The 17523-nt window shown below is 35.9% G+C and overlaps 1 protein-coding gene across 3 annotated transcripts in view; it reads right to left on the reverse strand.

Moving 5' to 3' along the window:
- LOC124456754 (transient receptor potential cation channel subfamily A member 1-like) overlaps window positions 1-17523 on the reverse strand; it is an 82049-nt gene that overhangs the window by 21469 nt on the left and 43057 nt on the right. For all 3 annotated transcript variants that reach the window (XM_047007101.1, XM_047007100.1, XM_047007102.1), the window contains one exon: window positions 1309-1615. In XM_047007101.1, the coding sequence (XP_046863057.1) occupies window positions 1309-1615 (307 nt within the window). The remainder of the gene's footprint in view (window positions 1-1308; window positions 1616-17523) is intronic.

Consider the following 17523-nt stretch of genomic DNA (forward strand, 5'->3'; position numbering starts at 1 on the left):
CACCCGATAAATGTTTTATTTGATGTAGAGTTTTTTTGTGCTTTTGACGATGAAATACTCACATCAACTTCAAACGGTGTATTTTTTCGTTTTCTAGACATGATTCGTCAGACAATACATGCAACTAATGCAACATGCCAGGCGAACATATAATTTTTAAGTAGTTTATATGAAGTATGCAGAAGTGCCGCTGATCAAAATAGCCAAGTCTCACTTCTTCCGGCTAAATTATTCGAAAATCATGGCGCTTCTCAAAACAAACCAGTCGGTAAAAGTTATTAGTCGGCCTTCTCAAAAACATTTTTGCTCGCCGACTTATTCAGATAGTTTTTAAAGGTGTTTCACTACAATTCTAGCATAAAATTAAATTGCCCCTAGGTATGGTAAGTTTTTACTCAATTTTCTTCACTTATCTGCCTGACTGATATAAATTGTTAGTTTAGAATGAAACAATTAAATAACTGTCTTAGCTAATGTGAGTTGAAGTTGGTACTTAGTACTCTTTTAATAATCGCTGAAAAACTGATAACAAATCTCTAAAAATCATTAAACATGAAATGAGCAATGTTGCTAGACACCCCCCGGAAAGTTTACACTATGACTGACTGACTGACTTACTGACTGACTGACTGACTGACTGACTGACTGAATGACTCACTGACTGACTGACTGACTCACTCACTGACTGAGTGACTCACTGACTGACTGACTCACTGACTGACTCACTGACTGACTGACTCACTGACTCACTGATTCACTGACTCACTGACGGACTAAGTGACTCACTGACTGACTGACTGACTCACTGACTGACTGAGTGACTCACTGAATGACTGAATGACTCACTCACTGACTGACTCACTGACTAAGTGACTCACTGACTGACTCACTGACTGACTGACTCGTGTGAATTTTCGCCACTCAACACGATACTACAAAGTTCCCGTGGAAACTTTGCACTAAAAATAAAGGACAAATTATTTACCGAAAAAATTTGTTTGAAATACCTTTGTAAGTTCTCAAGTTCATTGCATTTTGTAATATTGGAAATCCGTTTCTTAAAATAATAATAATTACTTTTGGTCGAAATGCCACAGGATCCTCATTTTTAACTACTATACTGAATTTGAAAGAATTCTTTTGAAGGAAAATGTGCTTGGTACTCTTGTCATTGTTGAACTTACGTGCTTACATCGTTTAAAATACGGCTTTTCATAAAAACAAGAGGGTAGTGATGAAATAAATGATTAAACACGATTTTCCGGCAGTCGATATTTGATTAAAATTCTCTATATAAATATATCTTACACGAACTAGTCCTGTCGATCCATAATATTTAAAAGCGAAGTCCACAATTGAGTTCGTAAATGTAGTTTTTTCTTTAGCACACATCAACAAATGCACTAGGTCTTTTACTCCAAAAAGAACTGATTTATGCTCCAGTAAAATTTTTAAGACATCAACATTTGTACTGAACACTGCATTTACAATAGGGGTCTTGCTCTCATCATTTGCAATAATCAGCAAGCCTGGTTCAATGTCAAGGAGAAGATTTACCATAGCCAAGGAATTTGAAGAGGTTGCAGCATGAAGTAAGGTATTGCCATTCCTGTCCCTGTGTAAATAAAACTTTGTTAATCTTTTAAGTATTGATGGAATATTTTTTAATCGCTCTGGGCCGGTTGTACGAAAAGCGTTTAAACTGAACGACGTTTAGCCGCTATAAACCATATAAATTCCTTATCCGCTGGATTGTTAAGCAATGGTTAAAATTGCGTTGCAAGAAACGCCGTTTAGCTTAGCGTTTAAATATCGGCAGGATAAGCTCAAATTTAAGGAAGAAGGGAAACAAGAACAACCGGTTTTTGCTATTTGATCACTACAGGCATCTAAGCGGGAAAACTTGAGAAAGATACTTTTAGTATATTTATTAAATTCATTAAATTTGATTACTTGCTGAAAGCTTTCGTATGCAAAAAATTATAGTGTTATGAAGGCTTATTTTGTTCCAGATGATGGCTGACTGCGATTTAGTGGACTTTCTTCGTTTTTGATACAACATAGTGCAAACTCCCGAAAAGACATTATATCTTCATATTAAATACAGAATACCATTCAAAGTTTCATACCAGTCTTACAAGACGAACATGAATCGGTATTGTTTTTTACGTATTATTACTTAAATAAAACAAACATGAATCGGTATTGTTTTTTACGTATTATTACTTTATATAAAGGTATGTGTTCGTAACTGCGATAATAGTTGCCTACCTTTGGTAAATATGTATATATGTAATCAATTAATACAAAGTTTGCAGCGCACGATCTGTTACGATGAAATGGGGCGAGTTATCGTTTGTTTATACAATTTAGTTACCTAAGTGATTTGTTGCGCCGCCTATGTTTTTGCTCTACTCTTTTCGGTTGGGCATGGTTTTGGCAAGACATGTTATGTAGAACTAGTAGTTTTTTGACTGAAGCGATAGCGTTCATATGTAACTCGTTACTCGTTGTCACTGTAGTACGTTGAAACGCCGGTCGTCTATTTCACATCGTATTTCACGTTTATAAATTCTCTCAGCCGGTCGATATACTTTTTGGAGAGCGTAGAAATTAATGACATGTAATCTGAAAGCCATATGAGAAAAAAAAACTACAAGACAACAACGCTTTATCCGCTGTTTAGCGACTTACAAGGTCTCATTAGACCGTTTCATTTTACTCGGTGGATAGGCAAAATTTAACCGGTGGATGGAGTTAAACGGAATTCGTACAACGCAAATTTTCAAGCGTTTAAAATTTATACGCTGGAGGGTGGTTTAAACAGTGATTATTAATTAAACGCCTTTCGTACAACCGGTACCAGCAAAGTAAAATTGGCATACTTAATTTGTTACAAAAAATGCGTGTTTTTTTACCATCCAAAGCATTTAAGTACTAGAGTAGTATTTATGGGTTATGTTTCTTTTAATGTAGGTAAGATCCTCGTTTTTATTTCGATTGAATTTCTTGCTGTGATTGCTTAACTTTAATCTCACTCTAACCTCCAAGATAAAACTTTGTGTGCAGCGTCGCTTTTATGAAATTAATCCACAAACATAATGAAATCTTCTCATCGACATTGATAAGATTTTTTTGAGAATTCTAAAAGAAAACATTATGTAAAGAAAACCTGCCCACCATCACGTTTGCTGACAAAGCGCTACGCGCATGGTATGTTTAGTCGTAGCGTTATAAAGAAGATTCAGAAACGATAGAAAGAGATGAATACATATATCAAACAATAAATTTTATTCAGAGTTGTTTTGTAGCCATACATTTGGTTGTTGCAACAGCAGATTTTGCTCTTTATATTTTTTCATAGATGATTACTTTTGCTGTTGAGCGCTAATGCTTGGACGTACAGGCTAGCATTCCTTATTGGGAAATCAGTACATTTTTATACTTCAATGACTTAAGTGCTACCTGCTTATGTGCTTCACCGAAAGGAAGTTCTATAAAGTAAAAAGTTGCAAACTGCAAACATTTTTCAGTAACCAAACAAAGTAAAAAAAATCTCAAAACTGGCAGCTTTAGCTATTTAAAAATGCAAAAACACCAAAGTTTTTCTTAAATGACAGTGGAAAGTTGACAAGTTTCATCGAAAAATTTAAATTCGGGGAATTTGCGAGTTGGCAAATAAATATTTTATCAAGTTCTAAATTATCACTTTAAATTCTGACATTATTGTCATATGATGAACTTTTGACGTGTCTGATAACATTTTCTACAATTTAAAGTATTGACGCTTTTGTAATCGCACAGTAGATAGAGATCTGAATGCACAAAAGCGAAAAATTACATGTTTAATCTTGTCAGTTAAAGTTTTATTAAAAAACGCTTATATTAAAAGAGGAAAGAAATAAACTTTTCATTGCTTTAAGCTTAAGATTTCCATTAAAGACTCCAACAAGAACAACAAAAAAACGAAATTAAAGAGCGAAAAAAAAACAGTTCCAACGTTATATATAATAAATTTGTGCATACGTGAATGCTGAATAAGATAACGGCACTTTGCATCGCACAGGATTTCATTCATATTATTTGCAAACTTAAATCGATTGCATTAAGGTTTTTAAGGAAGTGTTAGAATAACTAGGGTTGTCTTAACATCAGGAACGTCCTTTTCACAAGTGATCAACTTGCCGTTTCAATAATCATCACCAACCAACACCTGATAAGTAACAGATCTTAACATTACTTGAAGTACTCTTTTTATACAAGAATCTGTTTGGCTCAATTTCACTCTCTCTAGATTTTGTTAGTTTTTGTGCTTTCTTGGCCGTTTTTTGCAAAAACTGTAACCACTAACAACCATATTCAATATTTTTCAACAAACGCTCGTTTTTTATTTATTGTAGGAATGCAATGCCTTTGAATTTTGGTGTACCACATTGAGAGCACCACATTGCCAATGCTCTCGTGACTGATTTTGAAAAATCAAGAAATGACTTCATCAAAGAATCTTTCAATTATTTAAAATGCTCACTTAAAGTGTTTATGCAATGAAAATTCGCAGGCGCTTTTACGGGTCAAGATTAAAATATAAACTTTTCTGAGCAAATGGGTATATTATTCATGGTATAGTGTAATGCGCATAAAATGCCCTTGAAATGCTGTAGTGTGTGTGTGTGTGAATTTTGCTGCCATCTCGCGTGACGTCAAAAGTAGGACGCACCTGGACGGATACCGCTGTTTTCTATATAAAAACAAGCAATACGATGCTTATAGACGCGCTTAAAAAAGTGTTATGAATGTTTTATGCAGTGCGGTGTTTGAAATTAAATGAAGAAATGATCTTCGCACTTTGCTGGACAATTTAAGCAATCGTCTCAGGAACCTGAAAAAATCAGGGGACTCAACGGGATTCGAACCCATGACCTCTGCGGTGCCGATACGTTGCTTTGACCAACTGAGCTATGAAGTCACACAGTGGTGAGCATATTGTTGGGCTCATGTTTTCTCGTGAAAGGAATGTCGTATGAATGTTTTATGCAGTGCAGTGTTTGAAATTAAATGAAGAAATGATCTTCGCACTTTGCTGGACAATTTAAGCAATCGTCTCAGGAACCTGAAAAAATCAGGTGACCTGCTCACCACTGTGTGACTTCATAGCTCAGTTGGTCAGAGCACTGCACCGGCACCGCAGAGGTCATGGGTTCGAATCCCGTTGAGTCACCTGATTTTTTCAGGTTCCTGAGACGATTGCTTAAATTGTCCAGCAAAGTGCGGAAGATCATTTCTTCATTTAAAAAAAAGTTTTCTTGCAAACATAAAATTGTTAAACAAAAAAATTTCTGATTAAGACAACGAGAGTATAGTCCAGCTGTTAACGACAGAAAAAACACCTAACCCTTCACTTTGATGATACAAGTATGAAACTTTCTCACATTCTTACTATGCCTAGTAACACAAAATTTTGATATAGGGCCAGCCCATATTTTACATTTAAAACGAGTTCTGCGAATGTCGTGTTCGATGACGTCATCGGTAGTAAAAAAAAATAAAGTTCAGAGAAATCTGCAATTTCCCTGTATATTCTTATACAACAGCTAAAGATGATAGAAAAACTATATTACAACTTTTTCTTTTGGGCAATACTTTCCCAAATATTGGTCATGGAATATTCTGAAAAGTGCTGAGTCAGCACTTTTATATATATATATATATATATATATATATATATAAAGTGTATAACAATGTGCCCTCCCGGCTTTCACCATAGTGCAATGATAAATCGTATCGAAACAATGAAGAACATTCAATTAAGTTTCTTTAAGATTTATTACCTTACTTGTGTTAGCATTCAGAATAACCTAATTGAAAAAACCTATTTGGAAAGAAGATATGTCAAAGGATCATCCTCAGTTTCTGTATTGGACCAGACTTTTGGAACTAGAATTACTCTGTTTACAACTAGTGCGATCATTTAGAGAAGCTAATTTCTCCTTGTACTTCCAGTCAATTAAGCAACTTGTCCCGTGGATGTTTGCTTTGGACAATGTTAATTATGCAAGATGGCTTTCTGTCCATATCCGTAATATGTCGGAGCTTACATTCAAACACCCTGACGTCTTTAACCAGTTCTCCAAGGGCTCGTTTGTGGTGCATAAAACGAAGAAACAGTTTTCAGCTATAGCATTAGATCATGCTCACGAGCAAGTTAATGCAGTGGTAAAGGGAGAAGGTGGTGCTGTGGGACTAACCGAAAACCTTTCAGCTTTAAGGAGATGTATGATTGCAGGTCCAGAAATTGCACGAATAATTAGGGAATTCGAGATGAGTACACATGTAGGCAGTCAGCTACACCATGAGCAAACTCCATCCATTCAAAGAGAATTTTATAAAGATGTCTCAAATGTCGTCTCCAATTTTCAAGCGATGGGGAATCCTTTTGTAGAAGAGAGCGAAGACCTATTTGCCGTCCACACAAATGACGTGATGAACAGTTCCGTTGTTGTCACGGTGAAGAATGTTGTAACCTTTGGAGAAGAACAATATCAAGCATTTGTTAAAGAAAGATTTGTTGAGAGAAGCAAGAGTATTACTGAAACGTTGAAAAAAATAATCTGCCAACGTTTAAAACAGGAAGAAAAAGAGTTTCGTCAAAAGATAAAGTAAATATACAAACTCTGAAACTAGACTGTGCTTTATTTTCAAGATTGTATATAGCCAGTCAAAATCGAAGTGGTGATCTCGATGATTTCTTTAAATATGAGAACCAACCATGGCCACCATCTCTCTCACAAGCAGGAAGTTTGCGTACTGATAATAAAGCAGACTTGACAAAGTGTATCGAGCCCATTACCAAAGTTCAGTCACCAACTCCCGATGTTATTATTTTAGGCGGAGCTTTTGTTGTTCAAATGATTTCACCTGGAACTTGGGAAACGTTCGAAGAGTACGCTCAGTTTGCTTTCATTCCTTATGTGTTAAAGCAATTTCAATCAGCTAAAAGAATTGATTTAGTGTTTGATGTATACAAAGAGGATTCGCTGAAAAAACGCACGGGAGAAGAGAGGCTTTGGTCAACGCCGCAAGGTTTCATCGACAGCACGTATCCCTACTGACTGGAAGGGCTTCCTGCGCGTAGATGCCAACAAAATGGATCTATTCAATTTCTTAGCGCAGAAAGTTATTTCCCAGCAGATTCAAGAAGGAAGAGAAATTTACAGTACATTTGAAAAAAAGGTCTTGTGCTTCCCTAAAAGAACCGAAGTATCAATGTTGGAACCATGTAATCATGAAGAGGCTGACACACGATTGATGGTGCACGTGTTAGATGCAAGTAACTGCGGCCACCAGAGGATTGTTGTAAGAACAAATGATACTGACGTATTGATACTGGCCATTTCAATTGTGAAAAACATCAAAGCAGAAGAATTATGGGTTCTTTATGGCACAGGAAAGCACTCGCGTTATATTCCCGCGCATACAATTGCATCGACTATCGGACCTGACAAGGCATCTGTTCTACCGTTGTTTCACGCTTTTATGGGGTGTGATACTGTTTCCTTTTTTGGAGGTCGAGGAAAGAAAACTGCATGGGATGTATGGAATGTATTTCCAGAGCTAACATTAGCGTTGCAAGAGCTAAATTTGTTGCCAGAAAGGATTGATTGTTCGTCCTTGCAGGTAATTCAGAAACCGCCAAAGGCATGTATTATCTATCAAATAAGGTCTCTATTATAATTCATGCAATGTTTTGCAGGTGATTGAGCGATATGTGGTCCTCTTATACGATCGTACAAGCAATCTCACCAGAGTCAATGAGGCTAGACAAGAGTTGTTTGCCAAAAAGTCCAGAACACTGGATAACATTCCACCAACCCAAGAAGCGTTGCTCCAGCACACTAAGCGTGCATTGTTACAAGGTGGATTTTTCTGGGAGCGGTGCTGCTTGAAAGAGCAGGTTATACCAACTCCGTCAGGTTGGGGCTGGTACCGTGATGAAAATTCTTGGTTACCAAAGTGGACAAATCTCCCTCAAGTTAAAGATGCCTGTTATGAACTTATTCGTTGCGGATGCAAAAGTTCATGTTCTAGTCGTTGTAAATGCGTCAAAGCACATTTAGTTTGTACTCGTTTGTGTAATTGTGGGGTGATTGTCAATAACATGAGGGCATTAAAATTATTTTAATATTACTGTTCTTCGTTAGGCGCTTTTCCAATGTATTTAAGAAAGAGCAATAGCACTAAACAAAAGTGCTGAGTCAGCACTTTTAAAGCACATTTAATGTAGAATATTTCAGAATGTATTGCTCAAAAGCAAAAGTTGTAATATAGTTTTTTTATCGTCTTTAGCTGTTGTATAAGAATATACAGGGAAATTGCAGATTTCTCTGAACTTTTTTTTAATACCGATGACGTCATCAAACATGACATTCGCAGAACTCATTATAAATGTAAAATATGGGCTGGCCCTATATCAAAATTTTGTGTTTCTAGGCATAGTAAGAATGTGAGAAAGTTTCATACTTGTATCATCAAAGTGAAGAATTTTGTCATTAACAGCTGGACTAGTAGTCACAATGTTTCAGAGGCGAGTTTGTCCACAGAAAGTTCAAATGGCGAGGATTTCGGTGTTGTAAATATGCATCCTGAATGCATTTCACCATATCAAGATGAGCCTTTAGCTATTGCTGGACAAAATTACAAGCTGAATTTTGAAGAAGACAAGGATGGCATTCCGGCAGATACTTTTGAGGCAAGATACAAGAGGATAATTTCGATTAACGATTGTTAAGGGCCTTTTCGCGGTATAATTTAAATTGTTGTTCAGCTGCCGTAAAATACCTTCATGCTCTTTAAGGTGCACATGTGGCTTATGACGGGATGAATTGTTAGTTGGCGCACAAGAATGTCGCTGTTGCAGAGAGGTTTCATGCGTTATAGGAAAGATGATTTATGATGGTTTCATTGAACGTATCTCCTGTATAACACAGCATGAAGATTACGAAAATGTGTGAAACTCAGCAGTATTAGTAATGGTTGGAGCTTTGTTAAGAGGCAGTGATGGGCATTTCTACAGACAACGATGGGGCAAAACACAAACGAGAGTAAGTAACTAAAGAAAATGTTCACCAATTAGATTTATTGGTAGTATTAGCTGAATCAGCATGAATTCCATGTAATTGTCAAATGAGAATTTGTTCAAATTTTTTGTTAGGCAAGACAATAAATTATATTCTGCTGTAATAAGGAATAGATAATTTGAATACGCCGTCTTTCTTATCATTTTCTTTATCATTTTAGATATTATCGAGAAGTTTCGTACAGAAGGCTTGTTAGACGATATTGTGGATATATTGAGTTGGATAATAGAACACCATTACATGTATGCATTTACCACAACATAAGAAACAAATTCCCTTGCGGTTCTTTCTCATGATATGCTCAAACTGATTATAGAGATTAGAACAATTTTTCTAGATGTTTGATTGTCCAGTGCCCCATTAAATTTTTATGAATTAATGTGTTATGACTAAGGACAATGACTCCTTGGATGTCCAAGCATCGGTGCTCTGCATTTAGAGCAATATCTGTGTTTTCTATGGGTATGTGCTAGGAGCAGTGCTTGTGCATGTTCCTCTTCCAAGTTTTTTTGCGATTGATCCTGCTCGGATACAAAAAGAGATATTATTTGGAAAAACATTACACTTTCTCATGTCAAGAATATATTTAGGTTATCTCGATGCAGCAACAGTACGATTCTGCTCAAAGCTTGCATCGTCAAATTGATTGCGGCATAATATAGACGGTCGAGAAGGAATCCAACCTGGTCTGTGTTTACGAACAAATTCCATCCAAGCTCTGTGTCTTTTTGTCTCTTTGTTTGTGTTTCAAAAAAAAATGAATGGACACTCCTTTAGTGTGTTGGCCGTTTGTACAACTGACGTTATTTGGTCCGCCAGCAACGCAATATTTTCCACAGTGAGGACGGGCTTGTCTATGTTCGCCATGCTGCATCTTATACGAGCGTCCTACTTATGACGTCACACATTAGCAATTAGTTTTCAAGCCTAACTTGCCAAAATTGTAATGTTTGTGGACCCATAAATAATGGTAGAAATATGATATCTCAATTTTTATTTTTGCATCATTATCAGAAAACTTTACTCTATCATATAGCAATGAAAAATGTTCCAGTAAAATTTCATTGAATAAACACTTTAAAACAGCGATAAAAGGGAAAGGAACAATTCAAACTTCAACAATGAACTTCAGAAACGATGTATTGAAATATTCAATTTTATCTAAAATCAAACATACTTGGTGTATTGAAAATGGATTATTATATGACTTAGATATTATTTCAAAATGTAAAGTTTTCCTACGTGAATAAGGGATTATGATACACACAAATATCGTACAGATATTCATTTCCTACTTAAAATGAGGCTCTGTTAACGGTTCTTTGTATTATATTTTTTTTCAGGTGTACAACCTGTTGCCACATAAAAGGTAGTGCAATATTCTAAAGAGAACCGGCCTTCACCATCTTTGTGAAGTCTTTAAATGTTCTCATTGTTCTTACTGCATCCAGATTCGTAGCTAGAGAATAAGGTGAAGATAAAGGCACTTGGGTTTCTTCTATTATCTGATTGTTTTTCATTAGGTAAATAATAAACATAAAATAGAAAATGCACTACTCGAGACGCTGTAGAAGCGGTGATTAAAGACTTCGGTGATCTTAATACATTTAGACTTGTGATTTATAAATATGACACCACGTGTTTATAATACATCAAATGCACCTGTAAACTTTCCATAAATTCATTTCCATTGAGATAACGTCACAAATCCACTAATAAATGCCTTTTAGTCTGGGCATGCAACGATTTATTCGAATGATGGTGCAATGTCTCGTGATCTCTAATGCAGGTTAATCTAAAAAGGTCGTTTTTCAGAGCATGGGAAAACTCCTTTCTAGACAACCTTTCTAAAAATACTCTAAAACTGTGGACAATGCAACATCGTTTTGGGGTGATTTTGTCATCATACTTATTAAAAAAGATGACCATTGCATTTGCACACTGTTTAACCAATTTTTCTTTGAAGTTTTGCTTTAGACATCATACTGAGATGCACCAAGTTGAATTGCCAACATCTGCAAGCGTGACAGCTCCAAAATAAAAACACTGCTTTCAAGATCCAGTTTTTAAGGTCAAAGACCCGTGGTATGTTACTAAGAAGAAAAGCCTTTGATATAAACATACCATTAAAACTTCTGCAATACAAGAAAGGTTGCAAGGACCTATTTCTCCATCATAGGCTACAGGGGATATTTGAATTTAAGACTTATGAGGTAATTGCACTAATCTCCAATCCAATACATGCGATGCTTTCATATTGGTATATTTTGTCGGTCAATTTTTATTGTCCCAAAAGAATTATAGACATTTGTCTGACCAATTATAAGAAACCTCCAGAAATACTATGCTGCTTAGTGTATTAACCAAGTTTGCTGTATTTGGAATGAACTATCGACAATTCACACAGGCAAGATATAATATCAATCGTGTTGGCTTTGCCGAAGTTCGCACTTCTCGAAAAGATTCACGTCAGCGAGACGATGGGTAGCTTTATTGTTGATTTACCAGAAATATGAAATATTTCAATGAAGTTTAAATGAAAACACTCTTTGATCTCCTCCGTTGGATCTTATTCTGTAAAGGCAATTTAGTGAAAAATCGGCATTCAGCAAATGCTGTTTATCATTTTTACCAGTCGTAATAAAATCATCAAGAGCAACTCCAATTTCCTGCTAAACATTTAAAACCATATTCATCGTTTTTGAAAAATGGCTGGGCTGCAGAAACTCATAGTTGTAATCTTGTATGTTGAGACAAGACGCAGATCAGTTTTAGTCGTAACAAAAGTATACGAAGCTTTTATCATCATAAAGCTTGGCGTCCCCCTTCTAAAAATTCCTCACAAGTATCTCAGAATTTGCTTTACGAATGAATGTGCTTTACTCATTTCTAATTAGCAGCAATTTTAAAAAACACTTGAGAAAAACGACGATTTTTTTGAAAGCAAACATGTTTCGACATTATCAGAATGCCATCTTCAGTGCAGAATGGTTAGTGTTAAGTAATATGATACGTAATATGATATGAATAAATTAATTACAATGAATAGGATTATGATTTAGTTACAAAATTATAAAATATTTACAAAAAAGGAAAAGAAAAATAAGTATTAAGAACTTATAACAAAAAATATTATTATAAAGTAAATATAGTGTTGTAGTGGTGAACTTGGATATTTAAATCGGGATTAGTTTTATTAATGTGTAGAGCTTCCTTGATTTTGAGCGAGAAAGTGGATTGATCAGTGTCGTTGATTTTAAAACAGGAAGGTGAGAATTTGTTTTTACATGAAGGAGAGGCTTGAAGATGTTTGTAGATAGTGGAGTTTTATTCTGTGTGAGTATGTTCCTTTATCCTGGTAGATAATTGGCGAGAAGTTTCACCAATATAGCGGGAATTACATCCCGCACATGAAAATTGATAAACTACCATAGATTTGGAAAGTTCGGGAAGTGGGTCTTTAAACGAAAATAAAGATTTTATTTTGAAAGGTGTGAAAATAAGTTTAACGTCAATGTCAGTGCAGTAGCGTTTAATGATTTGTGTAAGTTTGCGTTGTGTGTGTCGTGAGTAATCACCTATGTAAGGTAGTTTGAAATAACGTTTATTGTCAGGTTGTTGTATATCGTTAGTGTTAGTTGTGGAGTTAGATGAGTCAGTGCTTTTCTTGTTGTCCAAATAGTGTCGTATAGTGTTGTTGATGAAATGAAAAGGAAAAGAATTACGTTGGAGAGTGAATATTAGTTTCTTTAAATCACGTTGAAAGCCGATGTCTGTGTTGTTAAGTTTCCGTGCTCGTTGTGCTCGTTGTTGTTAAGTTTCCGTGCTGTTGTTAAGTTTCTGAAATAAACGTTTGAAAGCCGATGTCAGAAACTTACAATAAACGTTTGAAAGCCGATGTCAGAAACTTAACAACACAGACATCGGCTTTCAACGTTGAAAGCCGATGTCTGTGTTGTTAAGTTTCCGTGCTCGTTGTGCTCGTTGTTGTTAAGTTTCCGTGCTGTTGTTAAGTTTCTGAAATAAACGTTTGAAAGCCGATGTCAGAAACTTAACAACAGCACGGAAACTTAACAACAACGAGCACAACGAGCACGGAAACTTAACAACACAGACATCGGCTTTCAACGTGATTTAAAGAAACTAATATTCACTCTCCAACGTAATTCTTTTCCTTTTCATTTCATCAACAACACTATACGACACTATTTGGACAACAAGAAAAGCACTGACTCATCTAACTCCACAACTAACACTAACGATATACAACAACCTGACAATAAACGTTATTTCAAACTACCTTACATAGGTGATTACTCACGACACACAACGCAAACTTACACAAATCATTAAACGCTACTGCACTGACATTGACGTTAAACTTATTTTCACACCTTCAAAATAAAATCTTTATTTTCGTTTAAAGACCCACTTCCCGAACTTTCCAAATGTATGGTAGTTTATCAATTTTCATGTGGGATGTAATTCCTGCTATATTGGTGAAACTTCGCCAATTATCTACCAGGATAAAGGAACAGACTCACACAGACAAAAACTCCACTATCTACAAACATCTTCAAGCCTCTCCTTCATGTAAAAACAAATTCTCACCTTCCTGTTTTTAAATCATCGACACTGATCAATCCACTTTCTCACTCAAAATCAAGGAAGTGTTAGGAATGACAATACATTACATATGTATTAAACAAAGTATTATACATCTGATCATAGTGCTAGTCACATGATCTAGTAAGCACTACTTATTGTATGCTAATTTAAAAATTTTCACACTTTAACTTGTGTTCTGCTCGACACCGCATTGCTTAGATCAACGCTCTTTATGTAACTAAAACTATTAAATATATGTCGTTTAGCTTGTGCTTTAACAATAAATTAACAGGTTATGGGCACAGGACACTCGAAGATATGCCTGAAGCACAACTGTGTGAGTTTAACGAAACATTGATAATATTTATATGAATTTAAGTATGGCGACGTCAACGGATTTTCCGAATTTTTCGATGAAAATCCCGAAGTTGAATGGAGCAAACTACCGAGATTGGGCGTTCAATATGCGTCTTTATCTTGAGAGCATGGATTTGTTTGGTCATGTCGACTGATCGGCTGAAACGCCGACTGAGGATGCGACGGCATAAGTAAGACAAGGGTTTAAGATAGCGTCGAAGAAAGCGTGGACGTATATCTGCTTGTCGGTGGAACCTGAACAACAAATTCATATAAGAGAAACGCATACTGCAAGGGAAGCCTGGGATGCGCTGAAAAACTAATTCGCTAGAGTCTCCATATTGCAAATAGTGCGATTACGCCAGCAGTACTATTCATGTCGATTCAAGAACGGGAATAATATGTTAGATCATATTAATAACAGGAAGTCTCTATACGACCAGCTGAGAGAAATGGGAATTCAGCAAGATGACAAAGAACTAGCAATGACACTTTTAGCGAGTTTGCCTGATGAGTACAAACCTCTGATTACCGCATTAGATGCTGTTGGGGAAGATAGCTTAACGTTTGAAAAAGTCAAAGGCATGTTGTTGAATGATGTGGAATGAATGGGTGATGAAAAGAAGTATGAGGATGCCTATTCCGTTCAAAGAGGTAGATTTAACAATGACAAGTCAACTCATGGAAAAGGGAAAGAACGAAGGGATTATAGGAAACAATTTCAAGGAGTTTGTCACAATTGCAAGAAAAAGGGACACTTTGCTAGAGACTGTCCAGAACGTTATAAAAGAGGGAATAAGCAACAACATGGTGATCAAAATAAGGGATCCGTCCATTGTGCGGAGAAAGATGAAGCTGATCTTGATCAAGAAGCTTTAATTACATCAAACTGTGGAGATAATGTCCACTGGATTGTAGACTCTGGGGCTACTCAGCACATGACATACCAAAAGAACTGTCTATATGATTATGTGGATTTCAAGAAACCATGCATTGTAAACCTAGGTGATGATCGAACCATATCAGCGTATGGAAAAGGATCATACAATATTTTGGCAGATATCAATGGTCGTACCCAAAATATTAGTCTTCGTGAAGTACTGTATCTTCCAGAATTAGGAAAAAACTTGTTATCTGTAAGAGCAATGACAAGATTGGGCGCCTCAATAAAGTTTCAAGGAGATGAATGCTTAATCTCAAGAAATGGAAAGTTATTGGCAAAAGGTGAGATATGTGGAAAATTATTTGTGTTAAAAACTATCGGTGATGAGCAAGTCAATGTTGCGAAGAAAATGTCTCAGGGAGAATTATGGCATTGTCGGTTTGGGCATTTGGGATATGATAACATTTCGAAACTTGCTAAAGGTAATATGGTTAAAGGAATGAATAATTTTCAAGAAGATGAAATCAAGTCTGTGTGTGAATCATGTATTATGGGGAAACAACATAGGACTCCCTATCAAAGAACGACCCTCACCGAGCAGAGAAGTCATTCGAAATTGTTCACAGTGATGTGTGGTCCAATGGAGATACCATCTCTTGGAAAATCTTTATATTTTGTCACATTTATTGATGACCTTTCACGATATACCAAAATATATTTCATCAAACAGAAAAACCAAGTCCTGGAAAAGTTCAAGGAATTTGTAAACTATGCTGAGAATTCTGGAAAGAAGGTGAATATCTTGCGCACTGATAATGGAGGTGAATACTGCTCTAAAGAATTCAATTCATACTTGAAAGAAAAAGGCATAACACATCAAACCACTGTCCCCCACAATCCAGCACAAAACGGAGTGGCTGAACGGATAAACAGGACACTATTAGAAACTGCTCGATCGATGATGGCTCATGCAGACATTCCCACTGAATTCTGGGCTGAGGCTGTGAGTACAGCAACCTATATAAAAAACCGAAGTCCTACTACTGCTGTGAGAGAGGTAACACCATTTGAATGTTTCTTTGGTTATAAGCCAGATGTGTCAAGCATGAAGGTATTTGGTTGCTTAGCTTATGCCCATATTCCTAAAAGCAAACGGAAGAAATTAGACGCTAAATCCTCAAAATGCATATTTATGGGTTACCCTGAAGGTACAAAAGGATTCAAATTGTACAATCCAGAAACAAAGTCATTCATCAAGAGCCGAGATGTAATTTTTGATGAATGGAAGTTTTACAACTTTGACAATAAAAATTCAAACACTGCTAATACTTTTGAGATACAGACACCTTTTATGCAAACAGATGATGATAACGAAGAAAATGATGATCGTGCTGTAAGAGAAGATAATATTTTTAATCCTGAACCTAAAGAAACTTTTATGCAACAAGTTAAAGGGGTAGTCGGGCCTTAACACAACTTTCGCTCATATGAAAGTGTATATTGTTCTTACCTCTCTCACGAAGTCCTAGGTTTCCAATTCAAATTTAACTCGAGAAATAATGCCTTAAATGTGTGTATTTTGCCTTGTTCGATCGCCATGTGTACATGCGAAGCGCAGTCCAGCAGCGGTTTTCGTCGTGACGTCACTGCGCGGTGATCGTTGTCAACATTAGACAGATATCGCATAAGCGTGCATTTTATTTTCTAAGTTAAATTATTGCGCAATGGATACGATTATCAACGATTCCTCTAGTAATTATTCTGGAAGCAGTGTTTCAAACTGATGAAGAATGATTCAAACCATGCTTATGAGCCGATTGAAACAGAATTGGAAGCCTATGACGAGTTTGACGAGCTGTTGTAACAATGATGAAGACTCAGAATAGATACTCGGACTGTATTACTGATAATCCTGTTTTCGAAATCTTTGTTGAGATTATACGGAATACACATGGGTTCAAGAGCTGAAGAAGGACCTGAAACAAAAGACAAAGACATGTGGCTTACAGGCAACTGGTTCGATGGTGTTGGGGGGCGAAAGAGCACTACTATCATTTGCTGTTGCTACATTCAGCACATTTCCAACCACCAGGTCTAGAAGAGACTTTGTCTTTCAGGGTTTAAATTAGCTGATGAATAATAATAATGTAATGTAAACTATATAGCCATATTTATAAGTATTGTTAATGATGAATTACTAATAAATAAAAATATAAATTGGATTTAGTAAATGAACAATAAATACAAATTATAATGGTCAATTCTTTATTTGTGCGCGATTTTGGTGTACATAATTAAAAGCCTTTGCTAATGAATTTGCACAGCAAAACAAAAAAATTGTGCTACTTTACTATTAGAGATTCTCTTATTATTAATTATAAATATTGATATATACATAATTATTTTTGGGGGACTGTTTACCCATTCTTGATTTGTGTGCTTGTAAAACACTTTATTTGTTTGGCTTTTCTATAGATGCAATATTTCTTGTAATGTTTGCTGGTAAAGAAATCTTGTTATGTACATTTTTTACATTAAAAC

Source organism: Xenia sp. Carnegie-2017, unplaced genomic scaffold (genome assembly GCF_021976095.1).
Source record: "Xenia sp. Carnegie-2017 unplaced genomic scaffold, XeniaSp_v1 HiC_scaffold_6, whole genome shotgun sequence".
Taxonomy (NCBI): domain Eukaryota; kingdom Metazoa; phylum Cnidaria; class Anthozoa; order Malacalcyonacea; family Xeniidae; genus Xenia; species Xenia sp. Carnegie-2017.